This window comes from Sphaeramia orbicularis, chromosome 10 (genome assembly GCF_902148855.1).
Source record: "Sphaeramia orbicularis chromosome 10, fSphaOr1.1, whole genome shotgun sequence".
NCBI classification, from domain to species: Eukaryota; Metazoa; Chordata; class Actinopteri; order Kurtiformes; family Apogonidae; genus Sphaeramia; species Sphaeramia orbicularis.
The window spans coordinates 19,198,647-19,215,246 of NC_043966.1; the positions used below are offsets into that span (position 1 = coordinate 19,198,647).

At 38.7% G+C, this 16,600-nt stretch overlaps 1 protein-coding gene across 11 annotated transcripts in view; it reads left to right on the top strand.

Annotated features, from left to right (window-relative positions):
• atp8a1 (ATPase phospholipid transporting 8A1) overlaps positions 1-16,600 on the top strand; it is a 119,809-nt gene that overhangs the window by 8,533 nt on the left and 94,676 nt on the right. For 3 of the 11 annotated variants that reach the window (XR_003936510.1, XM_030146157.1, XM_030146165.1), the window contains exons 1-2: positions 4,915-4,997; positions 13,729-13,843. Coding sequence is in view for 9 of the 11 variants with exons in the window: in XM_030146157.1 (XP_030002017.1) it covers positions 4,931-4,997; positions 13,729-13,843 (182 nt within the window). In the remaining 2 variants the exon portion in view is untranslated. Of the gene's footprint in view, positions 1-4,912; positions 4,998-7,894; positions 8,107-13,728; positions 13,844-16,600 lie in introns of those variants that run through there. The other 8 variants (XM_030146161.1, XM_030146164.1, XR_003936512.1 and 5 more) reach the window with 5 other exon arrangements.

The following is a 16,600-nucleotide window of genomic DNA, read 5'->3' on the forward strand; positions in this document are numbered from 1 at the left end:
GTGACAAGAGAGACACAATGTCAGACCTGTTGCATGATTCCCAGCAGACCTGTTGAACATGTATTTGAACTTGTAAACCCAGATGACAGACTGAAGCAGGAAATAGGTGCCCAATATGAGCTGCTGAAGAATCAAAAGCTGTACAGTTAGGACTGGGCAATATGGAAAATGATCATATCGCGATAATTTTTTTCATATCAGACGATATCAGTATGTATCACGATTTAAATCAAATCACTATTTTAGTCAAGCTTAAATTTTCAGCTACTCACGAGTTAGTTGTGAAGACATCAGAAGGTTATTTTTGATTTAAATATGATTTCTTTTCTGTCAGAGGTTGAACATGACAGATGTACTGAAGAACATTATACAACTGTTTTAGATAAATAAAACAGGTACATATATTTAAAACTAAACTAAAAATAGAATCAGCAGGCAAAAGCTTCCAAGTTTTAAAAGAGAACACAAACAAAACAGAGCATCTTCACCAAACAATACTGGGGGTATGTACGTGGGGGTGCGTTCCTCAACTGCCGTAACTGGCGTAAACCAAAAATGAAATGTAACATATTTTGAACGTCCAACTCCCGGCTTCTTTTCCGCACCCTACTTTTCAGTAACCCTGTCGTCCTGAGTTCTCGGTCAAATTTTCTCCCGAGGGAACACTCGTTACCTCCCGCTGCAGCCCAAACCTTAGCGTGTGCCCTGGAGCTGGCTTATGCCTGTGATGTGTGCATCAACCTAACTTGACTTGGCTCTAGCCTGATTGGTTTGGTACGGCGCTACTTAATTATGATTGGGTATTCTTATATTTGTCAAAACATGGATGAATGAATTCTATCGAAACTGTATCGAGCATGTCCCATATTTCTATTGAGGAAAAGTTATATTGTGATATATCATTATTGTTTTATCGCCCAGCCCTGTGTACAGTGTCTGATATGTACCCAAAAGGTTTGGTTCAGAAAGTCTCTTTGCAGAAATTCACTGTTGTGTGAGATGCAGGTTGGCATGCACTGGTTACATTTATACAAGCCTAAGGGGAACCCCAAAGCCGCCCAAAACCACTACATCTCTTTAACTTTGCTGAGTGCAAAGAGAATAACTTCATGGTTTATGGTTATGTCTGCTCATTATTTTCACTGTTGATTAATTAGTGGTGGTTTTTTGATGTGCCCAAAGGTCAGAGGTCAAGTTCTCTTTGACTCTATGTTTGTCTAACACCTTAAGAGATTATTTTTGTAATATGAGAAACATCCACTTGGACTCAGATGAACCGACTTTGGTTATGAAAGCTCAAGATTATTTTGACCTCACATGAGACATTTTGGCCCTGCCTTCTAGAAACTAAGAAAAGTGTTTGAATATGATGCAAGGATAGTGAGCAAATCTGATGGATTTCATTTGAAATATTATTCATAATATGTGGCAGATCACATTGCAATGAATTGATGAGCAGTTGCTTTTAAATGAATTGGAGACTTTGAAAATTTATTTGAACTACAGGGTTGGTTTGAGTATTTTTTTTTTAAGACAAAGGCAAAACACTTGATTCTAGTTTCTTTATTCCACTGCAACTGTAAACAGAATATTTTTTGGTCATGTGATAAGATGTCGCTTTTGGGTAAAACTGATCAACATTTTTTCATTATTTTCTAATATTTAATTTACCACATAATTGACAAATCTGGGAAATGGTAAACAGGTTCTTTAAGTGAAAAATGTTGTAGCCCTAGATCACATTTAAGGTGGAACCAGCAAATATTTGTCATTCTCTATATACTTTATATCCCTATATAGTCTAAAATGATCATTGAATTTGTTGACACTTACATTTTTTTTTTTGCCTGATCAGCTTGGTGGGAACCTCAACATAATAGAAAAATGTGGAGAAAGCCTGTGTAAATTTGGCAGTAAAACTAGTGGTGATGTAACAGTCACACCCTCTAGCCTTGATGAAGAAAAGCAGCAGGTATATGAGGTTGGGTCCAGAACAACATTGACGTTGGAGTAGGCCTGAATGACTGGCATTCACGGGGCCAATTTCCTGTTTTCTGTTCTGTTTAAAGACCATTTGGAGACCATGTGCTGTTGCCTCTCTACTATTCACAAAGTCGCACACAGTGGAAAGGTTTGCGTCTCTGCAGATCTTCACTGAGCTAAGCCGGGCCAGTCCTGTGACATCACAGCGAGCCCCAGCTGCTCGTGTTGTCCCTCGACAGCCCTTCCCACTGAAGCCGCCTGAGCCTATGGGGAGCCAGACAGAGCATGACAGGGAGGGGGATTAATTCTGCAGCTGCCCTGTTGTTGTTGTGAGTGCTGGTTACAGCACTGTGATCTGATAAGCGACTTATGGATGTTGCTGTTGCTTAGACTGAAGCAGCATCTTCATACTGTATATCCACCTCCAGCCCTTTTCCCCCATTCAGAAAGAGACGGAGACTGGGGAGGGGCTTCCTCCTTCCATGAATAGACTGTGGCTGCTGTGTCTCCTGAAATATTCATCTGACATAAATGAATCATGTTCAGATATGTCTCTGATGGTGATGAGCAGGTATAAATGGCACATCTGCAGTTAGTTACATATATACTAACCTGAATATAAAACTAATTACTTTTGAGGACAACGATTGAGAATGATTTTACCTGCATTCTGGTGTTTTTCTGTACTCTGTGACTAATAGGGCCGGTTAATATAGCAGGCAAAATTGATTTCTAAATTTACGATCTCTTCCATTTATGTTATGTGAAGACCTAATAAATAATTTGTTTCTGATGTGAATTTCCACAAAAAGTTGAGTGACCTCATTAAAAATCACTGAAACAATATCCACTCTACCTCTGTCCTCAAGAACTCCACAATCTCTGTATGTACTAGGGGTGTAATGGTGTACTTAGTTGTACCAAAACGTTTTGGTTCGGGGCCTTCGATACAATATGGAGGTGCACCGAACGAATACATGTAGCCTATGTGAAGAATGCAAACACCTGGGAAACAAGGTGGCCGCAAGCAGAACCCATGTGCACGGTTTCCTCTATATACAGTACATTCAGCAGCGGTGAATTCTCAGTGCCGCTGCAAACCCCCCCAAAACATGACAACAGAGAGTATAACAGAGGCACAGAAGCCAGGTCAGACGTTCGAAGTTTGTGAAGTTTCACTTTTGGTTTTCGGTATGTTGCAAATTTGTGGCACAAAAGAGTCCATGGGTTCCTTTAGAGCAAAAAGGGTTTTATTTTTTAACTCAAGTTGGCAAAATCAAGTGAACCTGCTCCTCTTCTCCTTCCTCTGCTGTGGTGTTACTGTGAGGTCACGTTCACAGCACCTCAGGGAATACTGTGAGGCATTCAGAAACACTCAGAAAATGACAGTGTTTACTATAAAAAAAACATTGAACATTCAAAAATGCAAAAATACATAACATGTGGGGTGCCTGTTAATGCGCAAATGACTGAACAATATTTTGTAAAAATGTCCTGTGTCCCACAGGTAGTTATGTAGCCCCCCCCCCCCCCCCCCCCACACACACACACACACACACACACACAGGTCTCCATTGTATTGAAAACATATCGAAAATGTATTGAATCGAAGACCCCTGTACTGAAAACGTACCGAACAGAAATGTTTCTGTACCGTTATACCCCTATTATGTACTGCTAATTTAGAAAGTTTTTCACATGATCAGTGTTTTGAAATCCATTTTTAGTGAATGAACTATGATACCTTCAAATTTTTCACTTCTCATAAAGTTGTACACTAGTTCCTTATTGGTTGTAAAATATTTTTGCATCCAGTAAAAATTCTGCTTTACGGTCCATCCGTTAAACTCAGATTTCACAAGCACAGACAAACCCTCCCCTTTCAGCAGTAGCATGTGGAAATATCCTGACATGGTCCAGTTCTGCACAAACACCATTCTACACAGTGAAACACATAAAACATGAAGATTATAGAGAGGGAGCACAACAAACTGTTGAATTCAAGCAGTTTATTTATCAAGACACACTAATAAATAAACTAGATTTGACAAAAGACTAATCAGTAATGTCAGGAGTCACATTTATTCAGTCTGATGTCAACTGATGTGAAGGCAACAAGGTTAGTTGTCGGCTTTTAATAATTTTGTTATTTAGGCTGTTTGCTTCTTTCTTTTTCTTGATGGTGTTGCAGTTGTTTTTCATACTGGTTTTTATGGCGCTTGTCATGCAGCATTACTCACTATAACTTACCAAGTCTTGCTGATGTGTGCCAGTGAAGCTTACATATGCTGCAGCTGTGTGACTTATAAAGAGTTTGTCACTCATGTTTCACTGGCAGATATAAATATTTCATTGACTGTTTCCGTGCCATTTGTTGCATGCTCCATTTTCAGTGGATATGATTATCTGTTTATGAGCAGGGAGGAAGCATGCTATAGTTTGTTCAGACAACTAAACTTTTGTGCTTTATGGTGGTTTACGTAGAATACATTAAAATGAAACTACTGAACTATTGAATGAGTGTGTTGCTGTTGCATATCATTATCATTTTATCACCCAGTCTTATAGGTGCCATGTATCTGTGAGTAACAGTCATTTCTACAGAAGCAAAAGTTGTAATTTCCCTGCTGTAGGCTTATATGATGCAGGTTTTCTTCACGAACACTGTTGAATGGGGTTCGGCTGCTCTTTGTGTCAGTGTTAGATGTCAGTGTCAGTAAACCCAAGCTGCCCCATACCCTAGGATTATTGAATGAATCTTGTGGCCAGATCACGTGCCTTCTCATCTGCATTTTATTGACCAGGCTACAACTCTCTCAGGCTCATTAGTGCTTGTTTGCTTTGCAGTTAGGCTGGACTCGGTCTGGAGCTATTTCTGGAAGAACAAAAAGGCTTTTCACGTTCTGATCAGCCTCAGATGGACATTAATACTCCTAGGAATGGACTGATGGGCTTTACTGAAGAAGTCTTAGTCATGGAGTCGACTAAATCATCCCAGTGTAATCAGAGCCACAGTAGGTGTCGACCAATATGGATGAAAGGCAGTGTGTAACCTGGTATACTTGATTTATCATAAAAGATGTATTTAGATCAAACTGGATTATTCAGGAAAAACAGGTTATTGCTAAAAATATCTAATCTACAAAAATGATCCTCTTAGTAAAAACAGGTTTTATGTTGCTCCTCTGACAATATTCTTTAAACAGCCATATTTTGTTGATGCTACTTTAAAATACCAGCTAACTCTGTGTGTTTCCCGTTGTTCTTTGTGGCCTTTAACCCTGACCCTGTCTGTGACTTGGTGTACCTACTGATGTTTGAGTATCAGGTCACTGTAGTTGCCGTCATTGCTGCCATTAGGTGCATTTAATCTTGCTTGTGTTGACAGTCATGATGGCAACCATTTTCCACCTCACCACTTCTATGTGACCTGAGCTATACATTACCATGTGGTGTATCGTAAATCTGCAGAGGATGGATTTGTCTTTGACCTGTTTTGTCTTAACATTAAATTCCCTAATAACTCCGTACAAATTAAAATTCAGTTTAGAATGTTGGTTAATTTTTTGATTTATCTCTTAACAGGTAGGTATTTACAGACCTTGCCAAACATGTAATTATTAGAGTTGTAAACTTTCACCGGCCTCACAACTTGATTTCATTATGATTTACCAGCCAACAATTAAAATGCACAAAGATGCACCGATCCATCTCAGTGTATTGGTGCACATGGGTATTTTAAATAGATTAATAGATTCAGATAAAGTCATTTTTATTTAGAAAGCTCTTCTAAAAATCTGACTACAGCAGTAAAGCATGAAAAGCTGTGTCTACTTTGTACCAGATGTCTGTTTTTTCCACCTCAGTATGTAAACATTACAAAAGCAAAGCAGATATCCCTCTGTGCATTAAAAATGGGGATGTCAACATCAACCTGCCTCACAGTTTGATTATGATACTTGCATTGCAGTGCTTATTTGAGTCAGGAAATTTCCACACCTCTGATAAATATTTGCAGTGACAAGTTCTAAAAAGAAAAAGAAAAGAAAAAAAAATAAACCAACACCAAAAAACAAAATGGTTTGCTACCTAGAACACTTAGTCAGGGATAAAAGAAAGACAGATTGGGGTAGACCGGTATGCCTAAGCCAATGCCAGTTCATGCTGGGCCCAGTTTTTTCCCATTGGGCATCCTCTGTGAAATACGTGCCCCCTTGTGACTATTGTTCCACCCGTCTGTCTGTTGGCTGACACAAGCAATAATCCTGACATCTGGCCTACATCCAAACTCATTATGACACTTGTTGGCATTGATCCTTCCTCTAGAGGCTTCCCCTCCGGTGAGAGCTTCTGCTCTTTACTTCTGTTGAGCCTTATCTGGCTCCTTGTAACTCTCCTTTTTCATTTCTCTATCTACATCTTTACATTGTTTTGTTTGACCAGCTTGTATGGGTAATATGGATGCACCATTAATTGATTAAAGGTGTCACTATGAAACTTAATATAGCACAGATTAAGAATTATATTCAGAGTGAGTTTCTGCCCAGTTTCCCATTCTTGCTCTCTTTATTGATGTCAGGGTAGTTGAGCCGTGACACGCCTGCAGTTAATGAAATTAGTGTAGAGAAAATGCACAGTGTCCACCAGGGAGTATTAAGAGCAGTTCCCACCGAGACATCTGTGGCAGTGGCAGAGTACATTATCCACACAGTGCACTAGAAACTAAGGAAATGGACTGGATACAGAAGAGGGAGAACTCATAAATTCTTATGCAGGAGAAGCTGTGGAAAGGCTATTTTGTTGACGGAAGATCCTCTTCCTTTCACACCCAGAGTAACTTCCTTTCTGGGTAGTTTTAGATGTCAACCCTGTCTTATGTATTTGTTGAAGGGCAGCACTGTTATCATTGTTTACCAAACACCACAACAACAGTGACCATTTAACACATGACCACTCTACAGTATGTAGTGTGGTGTATGAATAGAATAGAATTTATTTTTTAGTATTTATTGCTCTCATACTTTTTATGGGTCCTGTTTTTACCTTTTGCTTTAAAATTTTGTTGTATTTATTTGCAATGACAGTAAAAGGAACCTAATCTAATCTAATGTAATCTAATCTAATCTACATTTTGACATCAAAGTTTACTGAAATATATTGCTTTGAATTGGATTGTGTTAAGCCTCCTTACTTGAGGATGTCGTCTAATTTGAAGTGGTTTGCAGTTATAAGACCGTAACTTTCTTTTTATTATAACCATGCAAGGGGTACAACTGTCAGGATGGCAATGTCTGTCAGTCCGTTTGTTTCAGAATCCCATCTGAACATTATTTAGATCATCACAGTGACATTTGTGCATCACAGAAGACAAATTCCACTGACTCCTCTGTCTGTAGAGTTGGGTGAAAGAAAAGGTGGTATGGTAGAGATCTTTCCACTGCCAGTGATTTAGTGGTGACAGGTACAACACATCTGCTCACAGTATTTTACCGTGACAGTGTTATTGTTATCATTTGGAATATTATAGCCTCCAATTTGGAAGAATATCAAGCAGGGGCTTGTGAGGGAGATTTTGTGTTTGTATGCACAGACGGTAGATTACATTTTTTTCATGTATTTGATAAGTGTAGTGTTTATGATATTTCAGTGAAATTTCCCAGTTGTGACAGGTGGATGGATTCCATTATGATGTGGACCCTTCATTCATAGCCCCCTCAGGATAGACTGGGGGATTCCCTGACCTCACTACTATGACCACTCTTCAATGGTTGTCTTTTTTAACCCCTATCTCTGCTTTGCCACTTATCCAATTATAGGGGTAAATACACAGCCTTTAATTGGCTCAGGACTACGAGGATAGGAGCTGCAGCACGAGCCTGAAGATTAAAGTGCTGTGTAGACTGTAGACTGAGCAGAGCTTCCGTTTTACACATTTTGCAGTCATTGAAAAATAATTGCATCAGCTTTTTCAGAATTATATGAAATTTCATGAATTTGGAATTACAAGGCTCTGCAGAGGCTTTTAATCTGAAATGATGGATATGAGACATGAAGACATGGGACAACGATCACCTAAGATGAGACAGAGAGAAAGAGGAGAAGAGAAAGAAAATGGAGAGACAGGTAGACTGTCAGTCTATCCAGACACTTTTAACCAACATTCTGGCAGAATTTTACATAATAAAATGATTGTTTAATGCCTCTTATTGGTTATGTGGCATATATGCAAAATCTAGTTTTTTTTTACCATTTACTGTTTGAACCATTTAATTGACATCTGTCAGAAAATATTTTTTTTAATAATTGCATTTTTTAAAAGTAGATTCTCTAATTTAATTAGTTTTTAAAATGACAATGATTTTTACATTTGATCATGTACTTTGTGCAACAACCCCAAGTACAACAGACCCTGCTGCTAAAAAATCCCTAGAGGTAAACTAGAATGAGAAGCTTATCTCTTAACTACATACGCCTGCATGAGTTTTTGCTTTTTCCTGTTTTGACTAGTTTGTAGACAGAGTATATGTAACAGTGTACAAGTCAGTTTAACTGGAAAAAACATGGAGGATATTGGAACAAATTGTTAACCTACAATAGGCAGTTTCCATCTAATTTGCTGCTCACGGTCAGCTGCACAATCCTGAAGTTTCAGAGACAAAGGATGATGGGAGAGGGTCTTATTTGCAGTAGCAATTATGTCATTGTATGAGTCTGTACAGGCTAGTCTGACTGGCATGCTTTTCCTCTTTGGCAACTGACTTATTGTAGTAGCTTTCTTGACAAAATAAGGTGGAGGGATTTTATAAAAAGGTCAAGCTTGCAGATATTATTACAAAAAATGCTTTGAGTCTACTTATTTTTTTTTAGCACAAACATATTAGCTTGAAGTATAATTAAGATGTAGAAATGATAGTTTTGAACAGGTAAAAGTTAATAATGGATTAATAAGACAATATCACCTCCAGTTATGAAATAAATTGTTATTAACTTTACTAGAAACTCTTTAACTATTGACTAAACTATTGACTATTAATTAACTATTGACTATTAATTAACTATTGAGAAAGTGTAATCAATGGTTAAATAAATGTGGGACTGACCCTCAAACTGTAAAAAAAAAAAACCCAAAGATGACTCGAGGTGAGATTTTCTTTGTAGCTGCCTGATATTAGCTTTTATTAGAGTTAAATTTTCTACTACTTTGACATTTTATACACATTTGTTAAATGCAAACTTTTTGCATTAAACTTTTGTCTGAAACTGTACAGCAAAATAACCATTTGATTTTTGATCAAATAAAAATGTAATATGCTAAAGACTTCTAATTAGTGTGCAGGTTATTTAGTATTTAGTACAGTATGAGTTGATCACAGCCAGTTAATGAAAAGAACATAAACCATTTTTGGATAATAATGCATCATATCTACAGTATTCACACCTCTTTTTCTTGCAGTGCTGGCCTGTAAAGTCTAGTAAATTGTGTCTTGTTTTGCTCTAGTCTCTGCATTTCTTAGAATACTATTTACAATACAGGCTTTACATAATATGATGTGTTTTGTTGTTTTGAAGCCTTTCATAAAACTTACAAACTGCTTGTGTCAACGGCGGTAAAATGGAGGAGCAAAAGGAAAGTTAAAGCAGTAGCAGTAACAGCTGCAACTGGTGCATTGCAGCACCTGGCCTACCCCGGCACACAGGCTCCTGCTGCGAGGGCTCATTCACAACACAGAGACACAACATCAATCACAGCTGCTCAGCCAGGTTCTCTGGCCCGCTGTTTCACATAGGCCTTATGCTGCAGTCCCCAGATACGCCAGCACACCAGCTTCCTGTTTTCATTTGTCATTGTAGACACTAATTCCTTGATAACCCCGGCTTTATAAACACTTAGGTTTTTGAGAAACTTCCTTCAGTGGACTTGTGCCTTAATGTGAGCTGAGATCTGTTTTTGATAAATCATCAACATCTGAATGAACAGTCACTCTTCAAGATGAGGAGGGTCAGGACAGTCTCACTGCAAATGCATAATATCATTTTCATCTACTGTACTTGGAAATGTGTGTTGTTTTGACAAATTACCAGTGTATGAACATATGTGCATCAACTAGTGTATTGGAAAGTCTTTCAGCATAGTTTTATTTACCTCAAAGCTGGTATTACAGGTTGGCTGTCATCGGTGTCCTTTCCTTTACTTTTACTGTGCCGTAACTCATTTTTAAGCCCTAGTCTTTCTTGTCTTACTAGATGAGCTTTTGGCAGCAGTTAATATCTTCAGGTAATGGTATTAAAGTGCTTTCTTTTTCATATCTTGCGTTTTACGAGTTCATGTCTCAGTAAACCAGGGCTTTAAATGTCTTTACTGATTGTCCCAGAGCCAAATTTAGATCCTATTAAGATACTATTGTTCCAAAAATCAATTTATTTCCTTTTTTATTACCTGAAAAGTGTTTTTTTTTTTCAGCTAATTACAGGGATATCTTGGCAAGTAATTGGGTTTTGTACACATTACTTGTTTTGTCTTGCATACAAATCCACTGGTTGTCCTGACAGCCTTGGTTTAGACTACAAACAGAAATGTCCCCTATTTGATACCTGTTGACCACAGGACACTCCTCACATCATGCGCCTCGCCTATATTTATCAACACAGCCTTTACATGTGATAATGACAAGCATTATGGTCGGACGTTCCCCACTTAACCGGTAGACGCCCGTCTTTAAGCTCCAGTTGCTACTTGGATTCACACATCTTTTCGCCACCATGCTAATCCAATAAACCACCTTTACTGATCTGACGTCTGAGTGTGCTCTTACATAACAGCACGGGGATAGGCAACCCATGTTTCCCCAAATGACCAAATGACTGCGGGGGGGCCTGTTATTTTAGCCCTAGAGCACATGTTAAAGAGAGAGAGAGATACTATGAGTAAATGACGGTGGAAAGTAGGAATGCCTGGCTGTCACTCCCCCCTGTAATCCCCTGTAGGAACCAAAGTGGATCATTAAAATAACAGGAGCTGTAATTTAAGATTCAGGGTTTGTGTAACGCGAGTGAGAAAGTGTTAAGGGTAAGGTGAGAATAATAGGGGGTAAAAAGAGTGGGGAAAGTTGCAAGTGTGACTTTGAGCTCTCTGCTTTGTGTCCTCTTGACATGACAACAAAGAAATAATACAGGCAGGGTGACAGGTGCATTAGTAGGGCATATCCGGTAGGGTTCTGGTTACAGTACCCTCTGATGCTATGTTGTTGTTGTTGATGCTTCTAGGCAGCTAGCTTCACTTAATTTTGTCTCCCTCCAGCTGTACAGTGCCTCAACATGGATCTTCTTTCTATTGTTAAACTCCGGAGTTTTATCTTTATCCGCCCTTACCTGCTAACATCCTCTCATGTCACTGAAACTGTGTGTGTCAGTCAGGGAAGGCACGCCATCCAGCACTCAATGGAAAACATGCCTGCAATTTGAGACGCTTGGAATACTGTTGACTTAAGAGTTTTACAGAAGTGCTCCTCTGGCAGTGCTGAGGGCACTAATCTAGTCATATCAATTAAGACATGAGGATAGGGAAATACGAACCACAGGATTTAAAAAAAAAAAAAATCTCAGTTTACAAACGACTCTGTACTATGTTTGATCTGGGGTGAGTGAGGTAACAGGGTCTAAGCCTAAGTCTTCAGTGTCACTGTGGTTGGGTCACTGTTTACTGAGGTAAATCACTATAGTAACTTATGATGCACATTACACACAGATCAGCTAATGTCCCAGATAAGAGATCAACATGAATAAAAGCACCACCTACTGGGGTCTGGGGTTCTCCTAGAAGGGCCAGAGTGTTCAGAGCCATTCCTTTTGTACTGTAGGCATTTGTCTAGAAATATAATCCTAAATATTTCTAGACCTTGTTCTTTTTCACTTTACAGGATTTGACAATAAGCTGTCTTACCAGTTTAGAATTAGATTGTTATATTTGTTTTTTACCTGCTAGCAAGACATATTTAATAGCATTCAGACTGCAGTTGAATCTGACTCTAAACAACACATTAATTTCCTGTAATATACAGCTGTATGGTCAAATCTACTGTACTTGTGCCTTTATGTTGGGCCTGTGATATTAACTTATATTATATATAACTTATATGTTTGTCAGCTTTCCTCCCTGTCTTTGGCTGTAGCAGCTGTATTGCTTTTAGCTTGTATTATACAATATCTGTAAATTCCTCATATTTGTTCAGGATTATGGTTTATTTGTCTTGTGAGAAATATGTGACCGATAGCTAGATTTGGAGAAGTTGGGTTGACTTAACACATTGATAACCAACGCTGTGGCCACTATTTTGACATGACCATAGTTGTTTGTACTAGTGAAGCAGTTCATGAAAAGATATTCTGGGTATGCTGAACTTGCAATGCACTAAAGGCTCCAGATTAGTCTCTGTGAAAGTTCTACTTTCAGTTGATATCTCCTTCTCAGCCTACTTTGAGTCTGCTGTAACTGTGAATCGAGAAGTGTCAAAAGTTTTCAGTACTGCTAATGTTAATTAAAGCAGATCTGGTGTAGTGTTTGACAGATCCTCAAAATAATTAGTCTTAGCACATTGGCAGTGGGAATCAAAGTAATTTTGTTCTGATGTGTAAACTTGATCCAACATCTACACATAAAGTAGATCATGCATGATCTAAAATCAAGGATTCATCATGCATGAATGTGTTACATGCATTCCCATTTCTGTGACCCACTTACAGCCCACATTTGATGTGTGGATTCATCCCACTTTGTTGAACTTGGTGGGAGCAGAGCAGCAATCTTCAGGATGCTAAATTTATTAATTTGTTGACATTATTCTTCATTTACAATGTGGAGGTCGAAGTAGGGTGAAGAATGCACATATATCCTGTACCTATATTTCATCATTGACAAGGCGTGTTCAGTGTTTTAATGATCTCCCACCACTTCCCTGTAGCTGATTTATACAGATAATTTCTATCTACTCTTACCAGTAGGATGTGAGTCTTTGCAGGAATTTGCCAATGCTTATTACAACACAAATTCTGAGGACATGCTGAGATATAGAACTTTGTGAACTCTGTTGATGTAGTATAGAGTAGGGTTGGGCAATATACTGGTCAACAGTAGAAATATGTCTACTGGAAGTCATTTGGTAATACCATTTCCATTTTCTGGGTGTTTTTTCCCCCCTTAGTGTCTTTGCTCTAGTCTTTTGTTCAATGTACAAGAAAAAAACAATTGAACGTTTTAAACTACTCCATCCATTTTAAGGCAATTAAGTTTAATTTACAGGACAGTTGTTGTATCATTGTTGTATGCATGCATGTATTAGGGATGTACAAAAAAAGACATTGTCATTGTTGTGAGTCTGTTTAGATTCATCATCAAGGAAAATGTGTCCACAATGTACATGATTGTTGAAAATATATCCTCCCCTCAAATAATGTTCCCTCTTTGATTTAGGTGAATCACATACAACTGCAAAAACATGTGTGATGTACTGGATGCCAAAGTCCTTTAAAGCAATAATCTCATCATGTTATCTATAGATTTTATTCTTTATAGAGCAGAATCTACTGATGTTTTGCGTTTTTTCTTAGTTTCACAGACTCCAAAGGCTCCTTTGAGGGCATTCTGACACACACTCACTCAAACACTTCAAAACACCTTTTCATCTTGCTTTTGTTTGTGCTCAAGGGGGATTTTGTTCCTTATAGAAAGTCTTTTCCTTTACTCTGCAGGATATGAAAAGACAGAGGACACATCAGAAAAGACATCCTTAGCTGACCAAGAAGATGCCCGACTGATATACCTTAACCAGCCACAGTTCACCAAGTTCTGCAGCAACCGAGTCAGGTAAGGGAATAATGAGTTACCATGTTTAATATATTTACCCTTCAACTAAATCCTATGGGGACTGAATTCTGAATAGGAAATATTTTAAGAAATGCAATACAGTTTTCCCAAGGTTTGTTACCTGGGTGGTGGTTTATCTGAGCCCCTTTTTCTTCTGCTTCTTTTCTTTAGCCAGTCTGTGTGAAGATTAACTATCAGTAGCTATGTAATGAGTTCAGTGTGCACACAAAAACAGCACTACATCATCCCTGTAGTTACTCTCAACCCAAGCAAATTGAACTAAAAGAAGACTGTTGACACTGGTGGTCTGTGTGTTGGTGGGCCACCTACTCTGCTTCTTCTACATCTGTTCCTTCTTCACTTAGCTTTAAATTATCCTCCTTGGTGCCCCACTTCCAAATTCCACTAATCATCATTATTTTTATTATCAGTTAATCTGCAGATTGAAAAGATTACTCTTTAAGGAGTGGAAAAATAATGAAAAGCTAATATCTGCTAGCCCATGGACAAATTTTGACCATCCAACAGTTCCAGACCTTCATGGTCTCTTTTGTGAAGTAAATTGCTTATTTATGAATTAGTTGTTAGAGCTGAACTTGAAAAACCAAATTCTCTTTCCATTCCATTTATATGTTATTTCTTATTCCTTTAAAGTTCACTGTCAGGGCTGTTATTCACTCAGCAATTTTGCCATTTGTGTGACCTGCTGTTATTTTTGAACTGTAATGGCAACCCAGAGGTCATCCGTGCTTTTCATAGTGACCTGCAGCATAACATGCCACTTTGCCTTTAACACTACATTAACCTTTAGCGTCCCAACCAAAACAGTTGAATTAAGTCATACACAGACGCTGACATCTGTTGCACTCAGGTGTTGGTGGGGGTGAGTTTCTCTGTACCAAGTTACTACCAAGAATATCAGATTGTACGGTTAGCTGCTGTTGTCATTGTTAATGCTTAAAGGTGCGGGAGACTTTTGTGAGCAATTTTTCATCAAATCTGTGAAATCTCAGTCATAGCCTAAGTATCATGAATCTGTACGTCTTTCTGTGATTACTCACCTGAATCTCTTGGATTACAGTGATGAATTTCGAAGTGCCATCCACCATAAACAGACCATATGTTTACAAACAGAGCTGGGAGGTAGCTCACTTGGGCAACTTCGGAATTTTGTCAGGACGTGCATTGTGGGAAGCGCCGGTTCCTTTCGCTGTCTGACAGCAGCAGCTGCTACAGACACGAGGCGGAAACGGCAATAGCTCCCTTCCCTCTATGCATATTCCTCCAGCTGTTTCCGAGTTTCAGCCGTTTCCACATGTGTTTTTTCATCCGTATAATATCATATGGTCACGCTGCCACTGCTGCTGCTGGTGCTGCCAGCGGCGTGAGCCTTCACCATATTGGATCCACCATAGTGGATTTTTTTTTTTTTTTTACAAATTTTCTTTCCTGAAGCCAAAATACTGTTTGCATTGACGTAATGTTAACATAGTAAGTAGGAGTGTGCGGTATGATGATTTTAGATTGTGAAGAATTAGAACGTATCGACGATCCGACAAAGCAAAGAGATCGTGGAATCATCTATAATATGATGTAGTCAGAGCCAGAGAGTAGTCAGTGGCTCTGGATCAATCAGTCAATCAAATTTTATTTATATGCGCCAAATGATAACAAAAGTTATGTCATGGCACTTTATATACAGAGCTGGTCGAAACCAGACTCTCAAGCCAATTTACAGACACCCAACAGAATCCTCCAGGAGCAAACACTTGGATGTAGTTATATGCTGACACACAGATGCGTCATGTCGGTTCACGTCCATGTCATGCGGATTTCACGTTGTGTAGCTGGAGTCATGGCCGACAGCAAAACGGACAAGTTGCTTCCTAAAAAGACCTTCACTTCCATCCTATGGAATTGCTTGGCTTTTTCCCAAACGACAAAATGTAAACAACAGTAATTTGCAAAATTTGCACAGACACGGTTTGCACGTAGGATAGCAACACTACGAACCAGTTCAATCACCTGAAGAGACAACATCCCAAACAGTATGAGAGCCAAACTGCTAGAAGACCAGCCACACTGCAGCCAGAGGCAACAGATAGTGTTAATTAAACAAAAGCAAACAAATTTAACACAAGCATTTAGTAAAGGCACTCTTTATGAGACGAGTAGCAAACGATGGAAAGAGGTTATGAAAGTGGTGACTTTTTACCTGGATATGATTCCCTTCAAAACAATGGAAAACGAGGGGTTCAAAAGACTGCTTAAAGTAGTTCACCCGCGGTTCGAGCTGCCCAGCTGTAAATACTTCTCCAGCTCTCCTTTGTACTAATAGCCAGTGAGTCTGTCAGTTTTCGTGATTTTTTTTTTTCCCCTCCCGTCCTGTGCTTGAGTGCCCCCCAGGTTGAGAACCACTGGCATAGGGAAGTTGTTTGGTTGCACTGTTCAGAAAGTGGCAAATTAGTCTCAAAGATCAATATAGAGAATCATGATAAAATTGTGATCATGATTTTATTTTTAAACAATCGTGATATATTTTTGCCATATCGCCCACTCCTAATAGTATGTAAAAAGCACTCTGATTCACCAAGTATATATGTTATTTTAATCATCAGAAAAATAACCCTGTAATCATCCTTTCAAGATGGTTGTGAATGCTTACCCTATAACTTAGCCTGCAGTGGTTACAATGTGAAGAACCACTACTGTTTTACATTAGATGGGCTACAGTACCTGCAAGTTTAGTATCACCAG